General features: G+C 36.3%; 1 protein-coding gene across 28 annotated transcripts in view; it reads left to right on the plus strand.

Moving 5' to 3' along the window:
- The window catches only part of VPS13B (vacuolar protein sorting 13 homolog B), an 857,597-nt gene that overhangs the window by 56,441 nt on the left and 782,369 nt on the right, over nt 1-18,787 (plus strand). For all 28 annotated transcript variants that reach the window (XR_012416560.1, XR_012416558.1, XR_012416559.1 and 25 more), the window contains exon 4: nt 13,604-13,724. Coding sequence is in view for 20 of the 28 variants with exons in the window: in XM_073999176.1 (XP_073855277.1) it covers nt 13,604-13,724 (121 nt within the window). In the remaining 8 variants the exon portion in view is untranslated. The remainder of the gene's footprint in view (nt 1-13,603; nt 13,725-18,787) is intronic.

The raw sequence follows: 18,787 nt of genomic DNA on the forward strand, positions 1-18,787 counted from the left end.
AGCACCCAGATTCATAAAGCAAGTCCTTAGAGACTTACAAAGAGACTTAGACTCCCATACAATAATAATAGGAGACTTCAACACTCCACTGTCAACATTAGACAGATCAGTGAGACAGAAAGTTAACAAGGGTATCCAGGAATTGAACTCATCTCTGCAGCAAGCAGACCTAATAGACATCTATAGAACTCTCCACCCCAAATCAACAGAATATACATTCTTCTCAGCACCACATCGTACTTACTCCAAAATCGACCACGTAATTGGAAGTAAAGCACTCCTCAGCAAATGTAAAAGAAGAGAAATTATAACAAACTGTCTCTCAGACCACAGTGCAATCAAACTAGAACTCAGGACTAAGAAACTCAATCAAAACCGCTCAACTACATGGAAACTGAACAACCTGCTCCTGAATGACTACTGGGTACATAACGAAATGAAGGCAGAAATAAAGATGTTCTTTGAAACCAATGAGAACAAAGATACAACATACCAGAATCTCTGGAACACATTTAAAGCAGTGTGTAGAGGGAAATTTATAGCACTAAATGCCCACAAGAGAAAGCAGGAAAGATCTAAAATTCACACTCTAACATCACAATTAAAAGAACTAGAGAAGCAAGAGCAAACACATTCGAAAGCTAGCAGAAGGCAGGAAATAACTAAGATCAGAGCAGAACTGAAGGAGATGGAGACACAAAAAACTCTCCAAAAAATCAATGAATCCAGGAGTTGGTTTTTTGAAAAGATCAACAAAATTGACAGACCACTAGCAAGACTAATAAAGAAGAAAAGAGAGAAGAATTAAATCGACACAATTAAAAATGATAAAGAGGATATCACCACCGACCCCACAGAAATACAAACTACCATCAGAGAATACTATAAACACCTCTACTCAAATAAACTGGAAAATCTAGAAGAAATGGATAATTTCCTGGACACTTACACTCTTCCAAGACTAAACCAGGAAGAAGTTGAATCCCTGAATAGACCAATAGCAGGCTCTGAAATTGAGGCAATAATTAATAGCCTACCAACCAAAAAAAGTCCAGGACCAGATGGATTCACAGCTGAATTCTACCAGAGGTACAAGGAGGAGTTGGTACCATTCCTTCTGAAACTATTCCAATCAATAGAAAAAGAGGGAATCCTCCCTAACTCATTTTATGAGGCCAACATCATCCTGATACCAAAGCCTGGCAGAGACACAACAAAAAAAGAGAATTTTAGAGCAATATCCCTGATGAACATCGATGCAAAAATCCTCAATAAAATACTGGCAAACCGGATTCAGCAACACATCAAAAAGCTTATCCACCATGATCAAGTGGGCTTCATCCCTGGGATGCAAGGCTGGTTCAACATTCGCAAATCAATAAACATAATCCAGCATATAAACAGAACCAAAGACAAGAACCACATGATTATCTCAATAGATGCAGAAAAGGCTTTTGACAAAATTCAACAGCCCTTCATGCTAAAAACGCTCAATAAATTCGGTATTGATGGAACGTACCTCAAAATCATAAGAGCTATTTATGACAAACCCACAGCCAATATCATACTGAATGGGCAAAAACTGGAAAAATTCCCTTTGAAAACTGGCACAAGACAGGGATGCCCTCTCTCACCACTCCTATTCAACATAGTGTTGGAAGTTCTGGCTAGGGCAATTAGGCAAGAGAAAGAAATCAAGGGTATTCAGTTAGGAAAAGAAGAAGTCAAACTGTCCCTGTTTGCAGATGACATGATTGTATATTTAGAAAACCCCATTGTCTCAGCCCAAAATCTCCTTAAGCTGATAAGCAACTTCAGCAAAGTCTCAGGATACAAAATTAATGTGCAAAAATCACAAGCATTCTTATACACCAGTAACAGACAAACAGAGAGCCAAATCAGGAATGAACTTCCATTCACAATTGCTTCAAAGAGAATAAAATACCTAGGAATCCAACTTACAAGGGATGTAAAGGACCTCTTCAAGGAGAACTACAAACCACTGCTCAGTGAAATAAAAGAGGACACAAACAAATGGAAGAACATACCATGCTCATGGATAGGAAGAATCAATATCGTGAAAATGGCCATACTGCCCAAGGTAATTTATAGATTCAATGCCATCCCCATCAAGCTACCAATGAGTTTCTTCACAGAATTGGAAAAAACTGCTTTAAAGTTCATATGGAACCAAAAAAGAGCCCGCATCTCCAAGACAATCCTAAGTCAAAAGAACAAAGCTGGAGGCATCATGCTACCTGACTTCAAACTATACTACTAGGCTACAGTAACCAAAACAGCATGGTACTGGTACCAAAACAGAGATCTAGACCAATGGAACAGAACAGAGTCCTCAGAAATAATACCACACATCTACAGCCATCTGATCTTTGACAAACCTGAGAGAAACAAGAAATGGGGAAAGGATTCCCTATTTAATAAATGGTGCTGGGAAAATTGGCTAGCCATAAGTAGAAAGCTGAAACTGGATCCTTTCCTTACTCCTTATACGAAAATTAATTCAAGATGGATTAGAGACTTAAATGTTAGACCTAATACCATAAAAATCCTAGAGGAAAACCTAGGTAGTACCATTCAGGACATAGGCATGGGCAAAGACTTCATGTCTAAAACACCAAAAGCAACAGCAGCAAAAGCCAAAATTGACAAATGGGATCTCATTAAACTAAAGAGCTTCTGCACAGCAAAAGAAACTACCATCAGAGTGAACAGGCAACGTACAGAATGGGAGAAAATTTTTGCAATCTACTCATCTGACAAAGGGCTAATATCCAGAACCTACAAAGAACTGAAACAAATTTAGAAGAAAAAAACAAACAACCCCATCAAAAAGTGGGGAAAGGATATGAACAGACATTTCTCAAAAGAAGACATTCATACAGCCAACAGACACATGAAAAAATGCTCATCATCACTGGCCATCAGAGAAATGCAAATCAAAACCACAATGAGATACCATCTCACACCAGTCAGAATGGCGATCATTAAAAAGTCAGGAAACAACAGGTGCTGGAGAGGATGTGGAGAAATAGGAACACTTTTACACTGTTGGTGGGATTGTAAACTAGTTCAACCATTATGGAAAACAGTATGGCGATTCCTCAAGGATCTAGAACTAGATGTACCATATGACCCAGCCATCCCATTACTGGGTATATACCCAAAGGATTATAAATTATGCTGCTATAAAGACACATGCACTCGTATGTCTATTGCAGCACTATTCACAATAGCAAAGACTTGGAATCAACCCAAATGTCCATCAGTGACAGATTGGATTAAGAAAATGTGGCACATATACACCATGGAATACTATGCAGCCATCAAAAAGGATGAGTTCGTGTCCTTTGTAGGGACATGGATGCAGCTGGAAACCATCATTCTTAGCAATCTATCACAAGAACAGAAAACCAAACACCGCATGTTCTCACTCATAGGTGGGAACTGAAAAATGAGATCACTTGGACTCAGGAAGGGGAACATCACACACAGGGGCCTATCATGGGGAGGGGGGATGGGGGAGGGATTGCATTGGGAGTTATACCTGATGTAAATGACAAGTTGATGGGTGCAGCACACCAACATGGCACAAGTATACATATGTAACAAACCTGCACGTTATGCACATGTACCCTACAACTTAAAGTATAATAATAATAAATTAAAAAAAAAAAAAAAAGAAAAAATTTAGAAAGCTTGCAGTTACTGATGTCAAGGAGTTGACATTTTCAGTGTAGACAAGATAGTTATTGTGTATATTTACTTTGGCTTTATGTAGAAACACACAAGAAAGATGAAGTATTATTCAGTGTTAAATTAGCAGATATTTTGATAACATAATAGCTACATAATTTGAGCCCTTAAATAAATGGAGTCAGACTGGGTATGGTGGCTCACTCCTGTAATCCCTGTACATTGGGAGCCTGAAGTGGGTGGATTGCCTGAGCCCAGGAGTTAGAGACCAGCTGGGGCAACATGGTCAGACCCCATGTCTACAAAACAATACAAAAATTAGCTGGGCTTGGTGGCACACACCTTTAGTCCCAGCTACTCTGAAGGGTGAGGCAGGCAGATGGATTGAGCCTGGAAGATTGATACTGCCGTGAGCTGTGATCACACCACTGCCAGCCTGGGTGACAGAATGAGAGCGTGTCTCAAAAGAAAAGGAGTCATTTTGTGATTTTGAGACACAAGTACAAGTTAATAATGACATTTGTCAATTATTAGAGTATGTAGGTATCTAATAAATTATTAGAGTATGCGTGTATATATATACATTTTCTAATAATTTGTTATGTATGCATGTGTATACACAGGTATTTAGAATTCACAGTAGGTTGATCTGAGAATGGCAGAATGACCTACTATTACTGAGTAAATTATCATTACTATTCAGGGTTATGGTTCTTGGAGATTATAATCAGAATGGCCTAAGAGAGGTTGTTATATTCGGTGTGTTGAACTTGAGAAGGAAATTGGAAGAGTATTGGCAGAAAACTTTAGAACGCATATAGTTTACTTCTAAAAAGATTCTAAATACATTTGAAAAAAATTCTCTTGCTCCTTTTTCCATGAATTTCTAATTGTTTAAATTAAAAAATTTTTTTTTAAATTAAAAAAGTTTTTTTAAAAAAAATTTAGGCAAGGTCTTGCTCTGTCCACACAGGCAGGGGTGTGGTGGCACAGTCACAGATCTCTGCAGCCTCAAACTGCTGGGCTCAAGCGATCCCCCCGCCACAGCTTCCCAAGTAGCTAGGAGTATAGACATGCATCACCATGCCCAGCTAATTTTTTAATTTTTAATTTTTTGGTAGAGACTGGGTCTCATTGTGTTCCCTAGGCTTGTCTTGAAGTCCTGGGCTCAAGTAGTCCTCCTGCCTCAGCCTCCCAAAGTGCTGGGATTACAGGCGTCAGCCAAAGCACCTGGCCCCATGAAATTTTTTTTAGTTCTTTGATTATCTTAAAATACGTGATTTGTTATATCCTGTTAGTAGGTTATTAACATCTTAAGGTACTAAGAAATTTTCTATCCAGTCAAATATTTTGAAGTGTTTTGGAATGGATGCATGACATTTTTCTGTGAAAACTTTAATTCTTTCTTCTATTATAGTACAGTTTGGGAATTATATCCTGAGTTTTCTAGAACAGTCTTAATTTCATACTTAATGAAACTACAACTGCATGAGATTAAGTATTTGACTTCTTATGGCTGCCGTGAAAGTAATGCTTGTTGCAAAATAATTCAGATGGTACAGAAGTAAATAAAATAAGTAGTAAAAGTTAATTTTTTTGTTTTTCTGATACTCCCCTTCTATGTTATCTATAGGTTTCCTCTTCACTGACTGTCTACATTACCTTCTTTTCTCACATTTTATTTCTTAATTTTCTCCTTCTGCATTCTGTATTTATTGTTCAAACTATTATGTCATTGAGTATTATTTCTAGATCTTGTAGGTGTGTTTCAATCTTTATTATTCTTTTTTCTTTTGTCTCCTGTGTGTATTTTCAAATAGCCTGTTTTCAGTGTCACTAATTCTTTCTTCTGCTTAATTTTGCTGTTGAGAGGTTCTGATGCATTCTTCAGTATGTTAATTCTAATCAGCAGTTGGCAGTAAGTTTTTTCTGCCTCCTTCAAAATTGGGGCTTCACTCTATTACTGGTTTTAAGCGTCGAGCTTGGTAACAGTCTCCCGTCTTACGTGACCATTTTGAGTTCTCTTTATTCCTTATCTGACAGGTTTTGCATCTGTTGCATGGTGACGTGTCTTTCTCAATCGGACTAATGCTTTGAGCCTGGTTAAAATTTTTCTCTTTTTTACGTTATTGCTAGTATTTCTTGTCCTCCCCCATCCTCAATGTTTTTATCTAGTCAGCCTTTATCAGAAGTATAAATCCTTTTTTCTTTTTAATGGAAATCTAAAAGCTTCAGATATAACTTTTTTTTTTTTTAAGAGATGGGATCTGATTATGTAGCCCAGGCTGGCTGCCAACTCTTGGGTTCAAGCAGTTCCCCACCCTCAGCCTCCTGAGTAGCTGGGATTACAGGAGCATGCTACAAAGACCTGCTTCAAATATCACTTGTACATCACTTGTATTTTAAATGAGTCCTAAGTCTTTATATAACTGATCTCCGTTTCAGTCTCTTCTAGTACACATTCAGCTTTCCTGTGCACATATATAATTGTATATCATGCGTTTACTAGAAATACCACCTATCAAAATTTGAATGTACTAGGCCAGGCACGGTGGCTCATGTCTGTAATCCCAGCACTTTGGGAGGCCGAGGCAGGCAGATTACTTAAGGTCAGGAGTTTGAGACCAGCCCGGCCAATATGGTAAAACCCAGTCTCTACTAAAAATACAAAAATTAGCTGGGCGTGGTTGCGCGCACCTGTAATCCCAGCTACTCGAGAGGTTGAGGCAGGAGAATTGCTTGAACCCGGGAGGTGGAGGTTGCAGTGAGCTGAGATTGTGCCACTGTACTCCAGACTGAGTGACAGAGTGAGACCCTGTCTCAGGAAAGAAAAAAAAAATTTGAATTTACCATTTTACCTTAAATATCAGATCTTAAAAAAAAATCAGTTGGTAATTTCCTGGGTAGTGTAGAGCTTAGAGAGTAGTGTCATCCTGTATGACTCATGGTCAAGCATCTGCTTTTCTGTCCTGAAATTTGCAAACCTCATTAGCATCAATTTGCAGTGTTAGAGCAGACATGAAAGTTAGATTATATTCTTCTTTCCTAGGAGACTGAGAAGATAATAGTGTCATTAACTGAATTAGGGAATAAAGGACAGAGGATTTTGGGGGAAACAATGGGAGAAGGGGAAAAAGGGGCTGAATCAGTTGCAGAGTTATGAGTTTTGTTTTAGACTTGTTCAGTTTGAGGTGCTCATGTAAAAATTTTTTTCTCAGTGCTACTTCCCTCATTATTTAATTTCTAAACTTTTATAATAATCTATTGCTGATATTTCTGCTTTTGCTCTTGGCTAAATACTCAGAAGAGTCTTCTTCCTAAATGAAATGCTTCATCTTATTATTCTCTCATTCATGAGTTTCATTGGCTTGTTTAATATACAGAATAAAGTTTAAACTTCTTGGACGAATAGGCCCTCTGCCATTTGCCCTAGTTTCTTTTTACAGCTTGATATTTCACTGCTCTCTATTTAACCTACATTGGGCCATCCATTATTTCAGTAAGGCATGTTACCTTTCTTTGTTCAACCTTTCCTTTTTCAATCCTGCAGGGCACAATCTTTTCAAATCTCTTGTTCTTTGTGATGTTTTCCTGACTACTCAATTTCACTCTGAATTTTCCTTTCTCAGGATAAGAAAAGGTTAGGTTGGATAGGTTAGGAAAGGATGGGTTGTTAATACAGTATTGTACTTCTCAGTTACCTTTTTCTCATAGGGAGGCAGTAGGGCAAAGTGGTTAGGATTAGGCACTTAATAGCTGTGTGATTTTGAAGCATGTAATCTCTTTATGCCTTAGTTTCTTCATCTATAAAATGAGGATATTCTTGCATTCATAGAGTCGATTAGGAGGATTAAGAGAGATATGAACATGATGTCTTTAGCAGTATGTGACATGTTGAAAGTGTTACAAAGTTTTTTCTGTTTGTCTCTTTTTTCATCCATCTCTGCCTTCCTTCTTTCTGTTTGTAAACCAAAAAGTGTCTGAGACAAGTCTCAATTTAGAAGTTTATTTTGCCGAGGTTAAGGACAAACCTCAGGAGGTCCTGATGACGTGTGCCCAAGGTGGTCAGGCTATACCTTGGTTTTGTGCATTTTACGGAGACATAAGACATCAATCAATATATATCGGATGTACATTGGTTTGGTCTGGAAAAGCAGGACAACGTGAGGAGGAAGGGGCTTCCAAGTAATAGGTGGAATCAAAGATTTGCAATTGGTTGAAAGTATTTATCTAAAGACCTGGAATCCATAGAAGGGAATGCCTGAGTTAAGATAAGGAATTATGGAGAACAAAGTTCTTATGATGCAGATGAAGTTTCCAGGTAGCAGGCTTCAGAAAGAACAGATTGTAATTATTTCTTAATCATGTTTAAAAAGGTGCCAGACTCTTAGTTAATTCTCTCCTGGATCAGAGAAAAGCCTGGAAAGGGAAAGGGATTCTTTACAGAATATAGATTTTTCCCCACAAGAGACAGCTTTGTAGGGCCATTTCAAAATATGTATAAGGGTTATACTTTGATTTCTTTCAGGGCCTGTGATCTGTGTCATGTGATGCAATACTGGAGTCAGGGTGGAATTTGGTGTCTTATTGCTACAAAAAGCCTTAAGATTTCTGTTTTAATGTTAATACAGGTCAGTTGTGCCTGAATTTCAAAGAGAGGCGGATATGATGAGGCATGTCTGACCTCCCACTCCCATCATAGCCTGAAGTAGTTTTCGAGGTTAAGTTTGGAATGCCCATGGCTTGAGCCCATTCAGATAGTTTTGGGGGCTAACAATTTTATTTTTAGTTTATGCCTACTCTCCACTTTTCTTAAGAGAAGCCCTACTTTTCTTACCCTTGAAATACTTGCTGCGTGGTATGTATATGTGCTCAGTAAAGGGAACTGCTATTTCTTTTTTCTTTGTGATGTATATAATCACTGATAAACTTTTTTTTTTTTTTGAGATGGAGTCTCTCTTTGTCACCCTGGCAGGAGTGCAGTGGCACGATCTTGGCTCACTGTAACCTCCACCTCCCTGGTTCAAGCGATTCCCCTGCCTCAGCCTCCTGAGTAGCTGGAATTACAGGTGCACAGTACCACGCCCTGCTAATTTTTTTGAAGTTTTAGTAGAGACAGGGTTACACCATGTTGACCACACTGGTTTCGAACTCCTGACCTCAGGCAATCCACCTGCCTCCCAAAGTGCTGGGATTATAGGCGTGAGCCACCATGCCTGGCCTGATTAACTCTTAAATTACTAACTTTTTAATGTATACGTAGGTTTTGTTATTTGAGTAAATAGGTAAAATACTTAGATAAAGATATCTTCTATTTTACTACTTTTTTTTTTTTCCCTGAGGTGCCTAACACATACTTTACTTTGCTCGGACATCTGTTGCTGAGGGAAGTTGTATACAAGAAAACAAAGTGCAGTTAAATTGATCTGTTCAATAACCCAATTCCCCCCAGCGAATTCTGGTAAAAATTAGATGGTAGAATGTGGTTTAGACCAGGGTAGTTCTGTATTTACTTTTTTTTTTCCTCCCTGAATTTCTGCCTATTTCACCTTCTAAATCTTCGAGTGGATCTCACAGTTTCAATTCTGTTGTTTAAAAAAAGTGGGAGAGGGAGGTGGCAATCTGATACACACCCACCAATATGAAGGAAAGGAATGTCATAGGTAGATATAAAGAACAAATTTTTCCTAACATGGTTTGCTATTTCTCTGATAGATGTTGTGGCATAGTTCAATAGTTTGATCATTCTGTGGCTGGGGCAATATCATGGGTCGGGGGCTATGTGGGTGAAAAGAAGGCAGAGGAGAGATGGCTAATGGTTGAGTCATCTGGGAAAATGGCTCTGGTCCTTTTACTGAGTAGCATGGGTCTCAGAGATTAGAAGAGAAGCGATTAGAAAAGCACATAGAAGTGTTCACAGTGAGTACAGTCATCTCCTTTATTATTAAAATGGGCCCAATGAATGTTCAGCTTTTGGTCATTCAGGTTAGTTATATCTTCCTTTGAGATGATCAAGTGAAAATAATACAAGGGAGGGTCATTTCTTTTTCCTTTTTCCAGCCTATCATAACCCCTTATTTCTACTCTTGATAGGAGAGAAGATGGAAGCAGCCTCCCTTGTGGACTAAAGTTGATGTGTGAAGAGATTGGTGTTACACATTCCTCTTTATTTAAGCATGCTTGATATATATACATACATATATATTTTTATGATTAAAGCTAAGGTTTTAAATATTGCTCTTAAGGTAGAGTTGAGTCAGATTTCTATTTTTACCATGAAACTTAGTGAATGTGTTTTCCCTGGCTCTCTCTTGTGCTCTCCAAGTGTACCTCTGAGTAAATGACTTTATTTAGCTTTCTGACTTTGAAGTGTGCAGTGTTACTCTCAGAGATTCTTTATTGCATCTGGCAATTATCATTGTACTTGCTACTGGAGAGGATAGAGGTGAATGTTCCTAAGAGCCTTGTAGCAGTTCATTTCTAAGCCCCTTTGGTGATCAGAGTTGACAGGTGAGTCTTAGTTCTTTTCTGCTTGCGAGGTTTGGTGCCACAGGGTTGAGCATAAAGTACATCACCTCTTAGTTTCACTGTTCATTTTCTCCTTCTTCAGCTCTTTCCTGCATCTTAACTTCTTGCTCTTGTAATTTTAGACGAGGACTTGAATGATTTAGTTACTTGTTTTCAGTTTTATTCTCAATTTTATTCACACTATTATGAATCTAGGAGTTGATGGTTTTCTAGTTTTAGTTGACTAGCCCTATGAGGGACAGGGAGAAAAGTGTGCAACATGAACTCATGATCTGTCAGTATGAAAGTAATGGTCTATTTACATGCAGTGTTTGCCACACATTTTTCCTCTGTTAGGAACTTTTGTAAGGAAATGACATTCTTGCTTGTTTCATGAGGAGTAAATGGCAGTATTTTCAGAAATAGCTATGTGGTCCCCAAGAGAAAACATTCTTTGGCCATGAAATATACTTACCAGACATTTTGGAAAAAGTTGCAACCTAAATAAGATATTAACTGTAATGTGTTTGGTGTTAAAAATTATCTGAAAATATTTTAGCTAGTATTTTTGAGAACAGAGTTTCTTTTATTAGTAATTAAAGGCTTTCAGTGAATGAAAACTGTGTAATAGTCCACAGTGATGCCTACTGGTTAAAAGCAGATAATGAATTCAAAACTAATGGAGGTAATTTCAGTCTTAATAGTAAATATTATAATTATTCTTATTTGGCTTTATTTTTATTTAATTTGATTGGGGCATGATTTGAATGGAAACTTACTTTTATTGGATACAACTAAAATGTAATTGAAATGAAAACAAGTTCAAATCATTGAAAGGATTAATTTCTAATTATAGTGTATACATTGTCAAAGTTTCCTAACCATAATTAAGAAAGAAGTGTTTATGTGTTTGGTAATGTTTGGTTTATAGTATATATTCCTGTGAGTACCATGATTAATGCTCATTTTTTGAGCACACAAAAATTTCAGGTTTTTAAAATAAATTTTGTTTAGGCAAATAAAGTTATTTAGTTTGTTTCTCTTTTGAATAATAAATACATGTAGTTTGCAGGGAAGCTTTATTCACTTTTTTTTTTAACAAAAATTTGAAAACTCATCCTTTTCATTTAATCCCATTTTGCTGCTAATAATTTTTAAAAAATAGAGTAAAAATAACTTGTTCTTTCTTTTGCTTTAAAATGTTTGTCATCTCACATATGCCAGATTTATTGGACTGCAGTAGTTTTAGTGCATTTTGGCTGGAATGTTTATTATGACATCACCATAATCTATATACAGTATGTGATTTCAGATGGTTTCAGTGTTAAATATTTTCATAATTATGCTAGTTTTGGCAGTTCACTTGGAACTTTTTCACATCTCTTTAATGAACATGTTTTACTTCTGGGCTTTTGAGACAACCATATGTTTCAAAAATTAATAATGTGCTTTCAATGTTAATGTTGTGCAGAAGTGTATGACTGTGGACATTTTTAAGGATTTAAGTTGAACTAAAAGTAATTACAGTAAGGCTTTATTCACGGTAGTAGTCTTTTAGTATTTAAGACCGTAACATCCCCCAAATAACAGAAGATATCTTTATGAAGATTGAATAGTGAAGTTATTTTGTGGAATGAAACCTGTGGTGTTTGTTTTTCATTAACTTAAAATGAACATAAGGTTGTGAGAAAATTTTCACTCTTGTTTATGGTTGCAAGTCATTTTGTTTATATGAAGTTTCAAACAAATTTTTTTCTAATGTATCACTACCATCTGAAGCCATGCAATTTTGTAAAACACCGTTTATTGTATATTTCTCTTAGTGCGATAGTGAATAAAAATTTTCTTAAAGAGGTCTTATTATCGTTCTTATTTGCCTCTAATACCCTGTGAGTTTGGTAAACTAGTGATGATTATTCATCACTATAAAATAGTGTTATTATTGATTAATGAATTCATGGTGCGCAGTGCACTCTCAACTACCCTTTGTAAAATTGGTATCTTTGATCTCTCACTCCACATATGCATTTTTACTTCAAGAAAAAATGTATTCTTTTATCCTCAAAAAAGGAATAAGAAGTTTTAGTTGCCAGATGATTTTCCCTCATGTTACTACTCCACCTATTTTCTTTTTGTAATGCCTATCTTCGTGAAAGTGCAGTTTATTTTTATTGACTCCACTGTAATTTCTCATTCACTCTGAGCTACTCATTTACTGCTCCCAATTCTCTCTTTCTGTGGGAACTGCTAAATCTCCTTTCTAATAGGTTAGTGGCAGCCTCCTCCTAATTACGAAATCCTGAAACAGGCCAACTAGAATGAGGACTGAGAATATCTCTATAGTTGTTAACATTACCCCATTTTTATTGAAAGATCTGTGCCTTTAACTTCTTCCATCTTAGATACTGTACACTCTGGCCTTATTTGACTAATCATCATTCTTTATATGTGCTACATATGTTGATACTGTTTTGCTTTTGCTTATGGTCCCTCCCTCCACACCTCAATTAGCCCCAGTCTAAACCTAAAACATTTCTACATTTGATTTTGAATGGCCTGATCTTTCTAGTTCTCCCAAACATAATGACTCTTTTTATGCTCCTTATTACTTAAAAACAAACAAAAGTATTGCTGTTGTAGAATTAGTTATATATGTGTTTGATAGATTCTGAAGTCCCTAAGGGCAGGATACAAAGATAAATATATCTAATTTATCCTTGTAAATCCAGCAATTGGCATGTAAGAGCATTACATAAATGTTGAATCAGGACAGAAAAAAGTACTCATTTGCAATTATAAATAAAGGGATAAATTTAAAAAATATGTATAATTTATTTGTTTCTGTTACTCATATTGAAACCCAGTTAAAACTTATACCTAACATGAATGATAATTTAGTATACATTGTTTAGTAGGATGGAGAGGATTATAAGGGTGATTAAGATTAATCATTAAAGATGACCAAGATAGCTTGGATTGAAAATAGTGTTTTAACATATAAACAACAAATAGGGGAAAAATTAAGAACCTTTTTATTTATTTTGCACTTACATAGAGATGGATGTTGTTTAAAGGCTTTCATTAAGTAATTTTTTCTTTTGCTAGAGCCATAAATAAGAATTCTTTGGAGACTCTCAAGTAGTTTGTTTTGACATCAGCTAAAGAAAGAAGAATTTATAGTTTTAAACTACTAGTTATTAATATTTTTAAATGCTGTTTGAGAATGCAAATTATGAAAATTGGTTATGTAGTTTTTAGAGCTAAAAATAAAATTATGTTGATCTTTCTCCTGTAGCTACCACAGACTGCATATATAAAATTTTTTTCTTAATTGTTGAATATGATTGATGGTTTTCTTTTTCTTTCTTTAAAATAAAAATAGGATGACCATGAAAGCTGTGGTTCTAATTCCACCAACCGTAGTACTACTGAGAACACAAAATCATCAATCAAACCACGGAGAATTCAGCAGGCTGCTCCTACAGATCCTGATTTACCACCAGGTAACTTCTAATGGGATCGATAAAATCAAACTTCAATTTTTGGCCGGGCATGGTGGCTCATGCCTGTAATCCCAGTGCTTTGGGAGGCCAAGGTGGGTGGATCACTTGAGGTCGGGAGTTCAAGACCAGCCTGGCCAACATGGTGAAACCATGTCTTTACTAAAAATACAAAAATTAGCCGGGTGTGGTGGCATGCACCTGTAATCTCAGCTACTCCGGAGGCTGAGACAGGAGAATCACTTGAACCTGGGAGGTGGGGGTTGTAGTGAGCCGAGATCGTGCCACTGCATTCCAGCCTGGGTGACAGAGTGAGACTCTGTCTCAAAAAAAAAAAATTGATCATTGTTTTAGTCCTTTGTAGAATATATATTTTTAGTATCATAAAACTTTTAAGCTGTATGCGCATGTGTACTTGTGCGTGACTTCTGAACAAATTGGGTCCAGAGCCTTCACAAATGGCTTTCATTCAAATTTTGATCCTCTTTTGCAGTAAGTTGTTCTTTGAGTTTCTTTCTTACAGTTTAAGCAAAAGACTAACAGTCTCTTTGTTCCCCTTGTGTCTTGATAACAAAGAAGAGACACTAGATTATTCTGAGTTTCTGGAAGCGCTAAAATTCACTAATGGAATCACAGACTTTTGTAACTGAAACAGACCTTATATATCATCTCTTTTATTTCCTGAAGTTTTTATTTAGGTAGGACAGTAGTGGGTTGCATGAAACAGTTTCTTCGTAAACATTTAAAGAAAAAAACTGATCATCACATGTCAGCTCTGTGGCCAAGATGCATTGCTGCCTTTTTACAGTTAGGAGTTGTTTATCAGTCACTTTTGTTTTGATTTTATTTATTAGTGACTCCTATTTTTGTGAGATGTATTAGACATTGATATATAGTTGTTTTCTGTGCTGAAGTCTTATAAGCTTTCTGCTACTCATTACTTTTTGGCAGTCTTTTGGCACCATTTACTTGTAAAAGGCTAGAATTAGGTATATCATTTTATAGACCCCTTCCCTCAAATACATGTCCTAAGTTACATTTGAATTGAACACTGTTAACTAGTCTATAGTGACATGAGTACTGATGCTTTGTGTTCTTCAGAACTCTATTTAACAGGTCTTTGTTACCCATCTGGCTTCTGGATGGATGAATTGTTATAAGCTGGGAAAGGTGTCAGAGGAAGATGTTTTACTTCTAAATGTTTCTATTTGTGCTTAGAGTTGTGTGATGGTTCCAGAATTTTAAAAACTTTTTCCTAATAACTCCTTGCGAAAAATCCTGAGAAATTAAATTAAATTATGAATTAAACTGTAAGTGTTCTTTTTAAACAGGCAATCCTTTTGTCCCTCCAAATTTATGATTACATATTTTCTGAAGAGTTGCTATAGCAGCTCGTGTATAGAAGCATTGGGGTCTCTCTCAATGTCCTGGCAAAGAATAATCAATTGTAGGTTTAATTGTTGGCTTGTTCTATATTTTGTTTTTCCTAAGAAAAAACAAAAAAATTAAAGCTGTTGTCAATTGTTGATTTCATAGTAACCTTCTATGGGGTAACCTGCATGTACTCAAAATAGGTCCCAGACTTTTAATGATTCTTTATTGTCTGTATTAGAATTTAGACTGTTATTCAGAATTGGGAGAATTGGCCTATTTTTATGGCACAAAACATGAAATCATCAATATAACATAAAACATTCTTTTTTTTTTTTTTTTTTTTTTTTTGAGACCCATTCTCACTCTGTGGCCCAAGCTGGAGTGCAGTGGTGTGATCTCAGCTCTCTGCAACCTCTGCCTCCCGGGTTCAAGCGATTCTTCTGCATCAGCCTCCCAAGTAGCTGCACCACCATGCCCGGCTAATTTTTGTAGAGATGGCGTTTCACCATGTTGGCCAGGCTGGTCTTGAACTCCTGGCCTCACGTGATCCACCCGCCTAGGCTTCCCAAAGTGCTGGGATTACAGATGTGACCCACCACGCCCGTTCTAAAACATCCTGTTTTTAGTAGCATTTAACAGAATTGTGTTCTACCTGAACTACTTGAGGTAGTTTTTAGATTAGCATGTGCTTTTCTACCTTTTACCTAACAGGAGGACTCATAGTCTCTTTTATGCTGACATAAATCACAGTTAAGAAGTAACTGAAGCTGTTGGCCAGTTACTGGGTGGCAGAGCAGCTAAACTTAATTTTGCCAAAAGTAAAAAAAAGGGATAATTTGAGAATCCAGTTGGATAATAGTAAATCATGTCATTATTTAAAGGTTAACTTGTATGGTTATTTGAGGAGTCTTTTCAGGCAACCTTATCCTTCTTGGGAATTATATTAATTACAGTTCTTTCATGGTAGAGATAAATTCCTGCTTTTGAAATTTTCTGGGGAGGTTATTTCTCCCAGCATCTGTGTTTACAGTTTTGCAGTTTGAGCATTTGTATAAATCCAGAGATGATTTTTGAGAAGTTTTTGTGTTGGCAATAGACAGTTGTTTTAATCTTTTGAAGAATAGGCAGTTCTCTATTAGGAAAAGAATGTAACATCCAGCATCCGCTTGGCAATCTCTATTCTTGGCATCTAGAATAGTCTTTTTCAAACCAAGGATCCTGACCAGTTAGTTTATTGTTAAAACACTTTAGTGGGTCATGGCAAGCATTTAAAACTATATGGCATTGAATAGAAAGCCACATAGCATGTTTGCTTATATTAAAACTTAGTAATATTTCAAGAAAGTATATGAATGTATATGCTTGTGCTGCATTACAATGTAATATTTCTTACTGGGCGAAGGTTAAAAGAGTTTGGATCTGACTGATTTGAAGCAAACATTTTCTTTCAGTTAATGTTATATAGGCCAAGAACTTTACTGTTAATAACAGTTTATTAATATTGTCATTAATAACTTTATTAATAACAGCAAAGTTTTAAATTGTGGGCTTAGTACCTCCTGTAAGACATGCTGACAGTTTCTACTTACAGAGAGTTTAAGTGTATTGCATTCATTCATTCATTCATGCATGCATGCTTCTTCAGTGCCTTCTGCATTTTATTTCGGTGTAAAGTGAAACCACTTCTAAACTGGATACCTGGGTTACTCAGTTCTGTACTCTGAATTATATGCCCTTCACTTTTATTGAAGTACCTTATAAAAAGCTGCAGTTGGTGGGCTGTTTCTGCATGTCTCTAAAATGGCTTTAAAGGACATTTTAATTTTTGAAAAATTTAAGTTATTTTAATTTTTTAAAAAGTTTAAAGTCATTTAGTTTTTTTCATCATCTCTTAATTAACTGTTATTTTTTTCCAAGTAGTTACTCATTTAAAAAAAAAATCCCTACTTTTTTTGCCTGCTAGAGGAAGCTCAGAGACAAATTTTATGTTCCATTGTATAGCTTCAGCTATCTTGGTATTGTCATATAATTATCTCTTTCCTTTTCCTTTCTCTTTTTCTCAGTGTGTGTGTGTGTGTGTGTGTGTGTGTGTGTGTGTGTGTGTGTATACAATGGTAAATCATTTTGTTATTTAACAGTTAAGTCATACGGTTATTTGAGGACTAATTTTTGGCAGCCATATCCTGCTTCGGAATCATATTACAGTTCTTTCATAGTAGAGATAATTTCTCTACCACATACTTTAATAGAAATATTTAGGGTATAGTTAAACTAAAATCCGTGTTGCCCACTGGGTGAGAAGATATGACTTGGGCTTTTTTTTTTTTTTTTTTTTCCCGAGATGAAGTCTCACTCTGTCGCACAGGCTAGAGTGCAGTGGCATGATCTTGGCTCACTGGAACCTCCCCTCACCAGGTTCATGAGATTCTCCCGAGTAGCTGGGATTCCAAGCATCTGCCACCATTCCCAGCTAAATTTTGTATTGTTATTAGAGACGGGGTTTCACCATGTTGACCAGACTGGTCTCAAACTCCTGACCTCAGGTGATCTGCCCATGTCGACCTCCCAAAGTGCTGGGATTACAAGTGTGAGCCACTGTTCCTGGCTGTGACTTAGTCATCTTTGATTGTCATCATCTAGCACAGGGGTTAGCAAACATTTTCTATAAAGGGTCAGTCAGTAAATATTTTAGGCTTTGCAAGTGATATGTTCTGTCACAGCTGTCTCTTCTCATGTAGCATGAAACTAGCTATAGATGATTAATAAAATTATGAATGTGGCTGTGCTCCAATAAAACTTTATTTGTAAAACCAGATGGCACAGGCCTTCTTTTGCTGGCCCCTAATCTACAGCGACATCTGGTTCGTAATAGTCATTTACATGTCTGAACCATACAAAATCATGCAGAATTTTCCTCAGGCTTGCATAATTAGATTTATGGTCACTGAAATTTGGAATAAGAAGTTATCTCAAGTTATCTGGTATAGTGGTCAGTCATTTCTAGGTCATAGATCATTGGAAATCTGTTAAAAAAAAAAGTGCTACATGTGCACATTCAAAATTTGCTTATAACTTCACATACTTGCTGAAGTCTATCCATAGGCCCACTTAAGCCTTTGATCTAGCCTACTTTGTGAATAAGAAAATGAAAATTCAGATATTTTGGTGTACATGGAGAGACATTACTAAATTAATAGTCATTTACTTAGATTTTTCTATTTCCAGTAGAAAATATTGAATATGAAATAGAGAACATAGTTTGTGTTTGTGTGTATGTGCTTAAATGCTCGCCATCTTGGCCTTTAGGGCTTGGTTTCTGAAAATACTGTTGAAGAGAGTTTAGTAATAGTTGGAAGATATGTTAAATAATTTAAGAATATTCCAACTGTTCAAGAACCTGAGTCAAAATTGATAGTTAATTGCTATAGGAGATACCACAAACATTTCCTATTTGCCTTTTTTTTTTTAAAAAAACATAACAGTGACAAATTATACAGGTTACGGTAATGTTAGCTGGTAGACAAAGTAACCTCTAATTTTTAGCGGCTTATCACAATAGAGGTTTTATTTTTTTATGTACCGGTTCAAAGCAGTGTTCTACCAGGAATCCAAGCTTCATTCGTTCATTCATTCATTCATTCATTCATTCATTTATTTATTTGAGGTGGAGTCTTACTCTGTCACCCAGGCTG

This window comes from Macaca fascicularis, chromosome 8 (genome assembly GCF_037993035.2).
Source record: "Macaca fascicularis isolate 582-1 chromosome 8, T2T-MFA8v1.1".
NCBI lineage: Eukaryota > Metazoa > Chordata > Mammalia > Primates > Cercopithecidae > Macaca > Macaca fascicularis.